At 37.8% G+C, this 8,268-nt stretch overlaps 1 protein-coding gene across 1 annotated transcript in view; it reads right to left on the reverse strand.

Moving 5' to 3' along the window:
• The window catches only part of pitx3 (paired-like homeodomain 3), a 16,219-nt gene that overhangs the window by 7,050 nt on the left and 901 nt on the right, over positions 1 to 8,268 (reverse strand). The window contains exon 2 of the mRNA XM_007577611.2: positions 2,616 to 2,733. Within this exon, the coding sequence (XP_007577673.2) occupies positions 2,616 to 2,733 (118 nt within the window). The remainder of the gene's footprint in view (positions 1 to 2,615; positions 2,734 to 8,268) is intronic.

Genomic DNA, 8,268 nt, shown 5'->3' on the forward strand with positions numbered 1-8,268 from the left:
AAACATTGTTTATTTATTTAAGTCTTTTTAAAATGCATGAATTTTTTAAGACTTTATAGTTGGTGTTCAGGTGTTCTTTTTCCAATCTTTCAAAAATACATAATTATCAAGTGATATTTTCAAATTTCTCATCCACTTTAAACATTTTTTAACTCAAAAACAAGATGGACCGCTGGATGAATGACTGACCTAGCATCCAGCCACCAGGCTTAGCACGTTTTCTGGGAGAAATCTTGTATTGGTATGTTTAAATACAGAAAAACTGTTGTTAGTAGAGCAGTCAACACTTCAACTTTAGTGAAAAACATAAAACAAATAAGGTTCAAGTAATAATCTAGATGAAACTAAAAAGTATAGAACTGCTGTTCTATAAATACCAAAAGCAATCTTACTCAATTTAATAAGGTATTATAGAATGATTGACTTCTATTGTGATTGTTTGAAGGTTTAACACTACTACATAAATTAGTCTAACAAAAACAAGTCCATTCTCTAATGGCCTGAAAAAAAAAATAAAGCACTGGGTGTCACTGCACTTCAAGAAGATGTGTTTAAAGATTAGTGCAAAATTCAAATGATCAAGTCAAAGTTCTTTGTATCTATACGTGCCACACCTCCACATAAATTTGCATGAAGCTCATAATCAACACACCCCAACCTCAGATGAATGAAAACATAATCTCTGTTCAAATAGCAACTCCAATCCCTTCAGGCAAGAAACTGACAACCGTGATTGTGCTACAATGCTAGGAAAACAAACGCAAACAATTATTACATGCAAAGCGGATCTGATGCTGCGGCCGACTGCATTTTCTCCCCAGCAGAGTTGGTTTAAAGGTCTGCTGAATGTTATGTCTGCCTGGGCTCCTCACTGCCAGATCAAACTCATGCAATTTGAGGACCTTACAGAAAGACGTGAATTTAGCTGGCTAGCTAATCCCGTGGATCAGGCCTTTGTGACCGGGGCAGGTTGGGTTCTGTTTGGTGATGGCTTAGGTCTCTGGGAGCAGTTCAAAATGATCAACTGGGTTTAAAAAGAAGCTCCACAGGGCCACCAGCAAAACCAATAAGAGCCAGGCTGAGGCTGTTATCTGGCAGTAAACTGACACTGGTAAGCTGCCACTTAAGTCTATAACACAGCAGAGAGGAAAGGACTGGCCTTTCAGAGTGATGTCCTAATGAACAATGGGACCAGTTTGACTAACAATGTGCCAGAAGGAGAAAGCTATACTCGAGCTCTGTGCATCAGATTATTTTAAGCAGAAAAATCACTTTGGCAAAGTATTAAAAACATCACCTTTCAACACCTGGGAAGACAGAAAAGATCTCAAGCTAACTAAACTGCTGCAAATAAAAGAAGTCAGTTTATTTTTATTTCAGGAAGAAAAAAATAATCAGATGTCAGTCAGATGATTCAGTAAAGGCTTAGCAGCTGTAGCATTCCTCTTAAAACATAAGCTACATTTAAGTTTGGATTTGTTTATCATTATCCAAAAGAATTAAGTCTCAACTATGAGAAATATTCTTCTCATAAATAAATGTCTCTTAACCAGAGTCATTCGTTTTATTAGAATAATTCTTTGCCTTGCAAAAACAAACAAATAAATAAATAGGTTACAAAAATCTTGTGCAACACAAATGAGTTTTTAAAAAATACTGTAGATATTTATATTTATTCCTCTTCCATAGACTTAAAAAAACAGAAACCACAAAGCCTAAATTTAAATTCTAAAATATATTTTAGTTCAACATTTTTAAAAACGTTGTTAAATCACCAAATTGTTTCTATGAAAAAAAATTGTATAAATAAGAGTACTCTTTGGGGAAAAAAAAATCTTCTGGTTGGCAAAATATAATTACACACCGATCATTTAAAATGTGTAATTTAAGAAAGTACCTAAACGGGTGTTAACCGGTGGTTTGTGCACTTTTCCAGCTAAACTAAGTGTTAAATAAAGCGACCATTAAGCCTTGTGACTCAATAAACAAGGCTTCCTTTAAACGAGAGGCATGGAAGCATTTTTCCGGCGTGTCTTTTAAATAGTTTGACTAGTTAGAATGTTATAATCGTACTTCCTCCAAAGCGGTATGCAAACAACATTTATTATTTAAAACTTCATAAACAGACTGAGCCACAAAGTCAGAAAAAAAAATTCTGATTACGTCAGGCAACTTCATAGATGTCTTTCTTTTCTGTTTGTAAGGTCTGCATGGAACACGTCGGTTCACGCTGATCGGTTAAGCGCCACCGATACGAGCTGTCGGTTGATTAATCAGCGCACCGTGACGGGCCCGGAGAACCGGCGTGCCCGCTGCCGCCGCGGGCTGCTGCAGCCGCGGACTGAGGCTTCGCAGGGAGAGCGACACAACAAACTATGACATTAAAAAAAAAAATCACAAAACTTGGGTTAAATATTCATAAATGTTATGATATAAATGTTGTGATATATATGCTTATTGGCAAATTTACGTTGAAGAAAACTATTTAGAGCAAGGAAGCTTAGTAGTTAAAAATGAAACGATTTCGCTCAAAGTAGTCAAAAAAAAAAAAGAAAAAAAAAAGAAATTTTCTGATCCAGATATACAGGAAGAGACAGACAGATGTGCTGACTAACCGCTTTGGTCCTGGCCTTTACATCCCGACTCATGCTGCGGTGTTCCGGAGTCAGAGAGAGACAGCGCCGGGCTGCGGGTCTCACTGTCTGTCAGCAGATTAAAATCCATCACCAGGCTCTATGCAGCAAACACACACACACACACACACACACACACACACACACACATGGAGGAGAGACATGTCATAAATAGGTTAATATTCCCAGGACACATTTAACCCGCTGTAATCCTCAAATCAGAGAGAAACTCACTTCATTGTTAAACACTTAGTACCATTTTGTTTTTTCTTTTTATTTGATTTTTTTTCTTTTTTTTTCATGCAGTCTAACTTTTCCTATTTTGAAGGTGTGAATGATTTTGCAGCTCACTGTTTTCCAGTGTGTCTAGACATTCTAGAAATTCTGACTTTTACATACAAATCAGATAAGGCTTTACAGAAAACTACTGTAATTACACTTTGTAATTACAGGAGTTATAGTTAATGAAGTTATAGGTCACCTTAGAAACTTAGTAGAATTTCATCTACTTTTACATCTCTCAAGTGTAATAAAAGTCAGTACAGTGCATTTTATATGTGAGACTTATATATATTTTTTTTAACTCTTTGTGTTGCTGTTGCCATAAAATCCCGAAAATCAACACTGTCTCCATTTTGTATTTCGCTTCATCTGTCAGTAGCTTACATCATGTCTCTATTTTTTTTCTCCGTTTGCTCCATGTGTGTGGTGGTTGAGTCTTTACAAGAGGTTGACACAAGCAGCTGTAGGAAGCCCTGTCCTGTGGACTCTGTCTATTTTGGAATATGAGACGAGCCACAAAAAGGCCTCACAATGACATTTTAGTCTAATTTCATACTTGCGGGGATGAAGCATTGTTTCCCACGCCGCGGCTGATTGCCCCATGATCAGTTAACACTTTGACAATGTTGATGGAAAGCAGAGCCATCCAGATCTGCCAAAGCCACGAGAGGTTTGGGATGCGATGCAAATAAAGCCAACGTGTTGACAGCAGAAACAGATTTAACCAGAGGCATTGGCAGGCTTACGCAACTTCACAAGTCCAACTGGCAAAGCAGATGATGAAAAAACCCAAAACACTAAAAATCAAAAAGGCATCTAACTGTTTGGCCTTATTTTCATTATACTTTTTTTGAATTTCCAGTGGCATCAGTATGCAAACAGAAGTAATGCCGTGTTAGTCTCTGTCTGGGCAGAGTTGGACCCTCAGCTGGTCACTGCCGGTCTCTGTGTGTGTAGACCGTATTGTTACAGATGTTACAGATTTTAAGTGTGCGATTATATTTTCTGATAAACCTGTTTTGGGAAGCTGCATGCCCATATACACCTACACACACGCACACACCCCCCCACCCTGTTCATGTTTCCCTGCCATCTTTTATCTATCATGCCAGCTCTTTGTATATTTGGTTACATGAGCCTTTGTGATGATTTGTACACAAACACACAACAGCAACACACTCACTCGAGTACTCGAGTGAGGTTGAAGCAGAGGATGGGGAAACTATACCCTCTGGCAGCCACTAATGAGCCACTTTACCTTACAGTTGACATACATCAAACTGATGAGTATGTATTGTTATACATATGTAAAAAGAAAAGCAATGCTTAATGCTTAATTGTCATCAAGACATTAAGAGCTGAATTTACAGATAGTCTTATTTTTATCATTTCTTTTTAAATGAAAGTCAGACCAAGTAAATCATTAGATCGGTATCATGATACTGAGATCTTCTATAGAAGCTCGAAGGCCCCATCCTTAGCCTATAGACTCCAGGGTTTCCCTCAGTGTATTATAAGCCTGGTGGGCCACCAGGCTTTTCTTGTGCCCCCACCAGCATTGTTAATTTATTTATTTATTTATTTTTTAATGATTGCTTTTCTTTTTTCTTTTTTTTTAAGACTTTATAGTTGGTGTTCAGGTATTAATCTGCCAGTCTTTCAAAAATGCATAACTATCAAATGATATTTTCAAATTTCCTGTCAACTTTAAGCATTTTTGAACTCAAAAACATGACGGGTGGCTGGATGAATGAGCACCGAGCTTAGCAAGTTTTCTGGGGGAAACCCTGGACTCTATGACCATACGGCTAACACTGACAATGTCCTCTTTCTGGAGAGACATGTAATACTGTTTTCTTAGTATACCTACGTTTTATTATCATATAACTGAAACTATCAAGTCTCTAAACCAGGCATGTGAAAATAATGTGAGGATGCCAATCTCCAGATCGGCTGCCTGTGGTTTTTCTTTTATTGTCCTAATAAGACACTGAGGGTAATTTCTGACTTTAAGTTTGGTTATTCATTAAAATATGAAACATCGTCAAATACATAACAATCAAAGGTGGGATGTATGATAAACTATGGAAATCCTCAAAAAAAATCCATTCAGATCCCACAGGGAAATGAAATGTTTTAATCATATTAATTTAAGATTATTCAAAGAGTTATTGTAGATGGTGATGGCGACCGGCAGGAAGGAACTCCTGAAACGGTCTGCATTACAGCAAATTTGTAGAAGTCGCCAGCGGAAGACATTCTGCTTTTCTGCAACAGTCTCATGCAAAGAATAGCCAGGGTGGTCCATAATTTTCTTGATTTTATATCAAATCCTTCTTTGCATCATCATCTCCAGAGGTTCCACAGTCGTCCCCAGAACAGAACCAGAACATTCTGTATCAGGCTGTTGAGCCTTTTTAGATCTCTGGCTCTGATGCTGTTGCCCCAACAGATGACGGCAGAAGGGATGTGACACAACAACAGACTTGTAGACCTTCTCCAACATGCTGCCACAATGAGCGGCACAATTCTACAACTCTTTGTAAAACAGCATAGTTCTTTCACCAAATGAACTTAAGTCGGAACAGCAGAAAATGAGACGTTTCCAACATTCACCGAAAAATGTTCAATGGAAGAAAAAAAAAAGAAAAGCGAGAAAACATTTGACCATGGTCTGGCTTAAATTTGACGTGCAGGTGGCAAAAGGTTTCCACTTGAACTCCTCCCAACTCCCACATTATGCAGATTCCAAAAAAAAAAGACTTCAACCAAAGCACTGGTCCATCTTCGGACTTCTCTCTCCTGACTCTAAACTTACAAATTATTTTTAGTATGTTTAAAGTCGCTAATTTGAATGAATTTAAATTGGTTTATTTAAAGCACAAATTGTAAACAAATATCTTTATAGGTTTTTAACAAGACAAACAGATCCAATTCATACACAAATATATATATACAGGCTGATTCAGATGTAACTACATTAATTCCAATTCTACTACAATGCTGTCAGGTTTAGTTTGTTACTATCCCAATTAATCAAAAAAGTTTTCTTTAGGAGGAATCCAGGCAAACTGCATAATATCAATGGCTTTCCAGTCGTCCTGAGCAAGATTTGCTGAAGACTTTAAAGAAAAGACCATCATCTCAGATTTAAGAAAAACAGTATTCTGCTGTTGGATGGAGGTTTTTGTTGTATCATTTTGGGGGAAAGAAAGTAAGATTGCTGAATGGGAAACCACTGAAATAAGACTGAAAAAGAATGTCTAGTTCAGAAATATTTACCTTCCTGCCTCCTAATAGCAAATATATCAATTAAAATCACTCAGTGACTAATGTTTACATAACATATTAAAATAATTACTGAGAACAAGTCTTTGTCTCAATTCAGATTTTGTTCATAGTGTCTGGGGATGGAGCAGGGTTTTCTGTTTGGACTCGATTTTACTTAAAAAAAAAAAAAAAAAAGTACTGCTGTTAGAGGGGTTGTCTTTTTTTGGTGGTGTTTGGGATAGGCCTGGGGAACCGGGGGCCTGGGTAACTGGTATTTCATAACAGAATAAAGAAAATCAGTCCACAGGTTTATTGTGAAACCGTGATTTTATTTCGGAACAGTGCAGAAGGACATCACAGAGGGGACTGCCCCCCTCCCCCCCCTCTCCGGCCCCTTTTAACCTAACACACTCCTCAGGAGACAACGTCATGTTTCCGAAATCGGAAGCTCTCCTCCTTCATCGGGCCCAGACAGCTGACACTGTGCAGCTCACGGCCCGTCTGTGGAGAGGAGTGCGCTTTTACAGGGCCCAGGCTATTTCCTGGGGGGCACTATATGAGGCCCTGGAAAAAACAACCTCTCTTCCCCCCACCCCCAACCTGACGCGTTTTAATTCACTCACAGCATGAGATGTGGACTGCGTGTCTAACTTTGATGTTGAGGTGCAGCGGAGGCTTTCATTTAAATACCGCCTATGATAATAACAAATAAATAGTAATGAGAAGCAGAAATCCTCTCCCTTTTTTTTTTTTTAGGAAATTGCCGGATCCATCTGGCGGCGCGGCGCATTCCGCTCGGCCCCGCACGCATTACTCTGGGAATTATTCATAAACGCGTCGAGAATTAATTCCCGGGATTAGGAGTTGATTAAGATGTGTGTCACTTTGCTGTCTGAGAACTTATTAAGGGCCTCCTCCAAGAGGCAGCAGATGGAATTCCAGACCAATGTTTGTAGATGTTAATTTCCACCCTGGTATAACATCTATTTGCATATCACTGAGGGACTGAGAGACCGAGGCAGTCCTGCGGCACAATCACCAGGAAATAATTGTCTGTTCCGGGTAATAGGAGCCCTCTGCAGTGATTAACATGGAGCTCATCCACATCTAGAATTTAAAACGATTTATCGAATTAAAAAAAACAAAACACTTATGTTGTTCATTTTGTAAGTGTAAAAACTTGAATAATTCAGCCTCAACTCATGAAGAGCATTTTTTTTTCTCCAGGGTAGCCTACACACACGATAAGGCTGTGATGATTTCTCATTTCATAATTTGGGCTCATTTTGTGAAGTAACCTATATTTTAAAACATCAATTTAATTCAGAGTAGTTTCTATTAAATTAAGCGACATTTTAAAAAGAGATCTCAGGGGCCACAGAAGACAGGAGAAATTCCTGTTCAGCCTAACTGAGTTTAACGCAACTCAGTTTGGAATCCATGCGTTTATTTCTAACAACAGGGTTTCTACAGTCAGTATACAATTAGTATTTTTGGTAATGAGATTTCAAGCCGACTAATAATAGTAGCCTACCTGGGTTTATGTCGTATTGTGCTGTCAACTGCAGCATCCCGGTCGGCCTTCACGCACACGGCAGGCTGATGACCAGTAAGGGAATATTTACATCCATCCCCTCAGGCCAAACGCTGTCATGGATTAAACAAATCTCTGTTTCATACGTCTGGATTTGCAATTGGGCCTAAAGAGACTATAAACTGAAGGTCTCCAGAACGATGCAAATTGTTAAAATAACTTGATATGTTTTTTTTAATTATTATTATTATTACCAATTTTTTTTACTCAAATTAAATTAACCAGACTACTGCTAACTAAATATCTAAATAAATAAATAAATAAATAAATAAGGCTGTTATGAAACTTTAGGTTCAATGCAAACTGCGCTTTTCACATCCATTTACAGAAACGTAGAGCTATTTATTAAGGGTAAGAGTAGAGAAAAATATTTATCTGACGTCAGACTGCGAGATTTAGCATATTGCAATTGTTATTGTTGGTATTATTATTATTATTATTATCTTTATTATCTTTATTATTATTATTATTATTATTATTATTATTATT

Source organism: Poecilia formosa, unplaced genomic scaffold (genome assembly GCF_000485575.1).
Source record: "Poecilia formosa unplaced genomic scaffold, Poecilia_formosa-5.1.2 Scaffold448, whole genome shotgun sequence".
NCBI lineage: Eukaryota > Metazoa > Chordata > Actinopteri > Cyprinodontiformes > Poeciliidae > Poecilia > Poecilia formosa.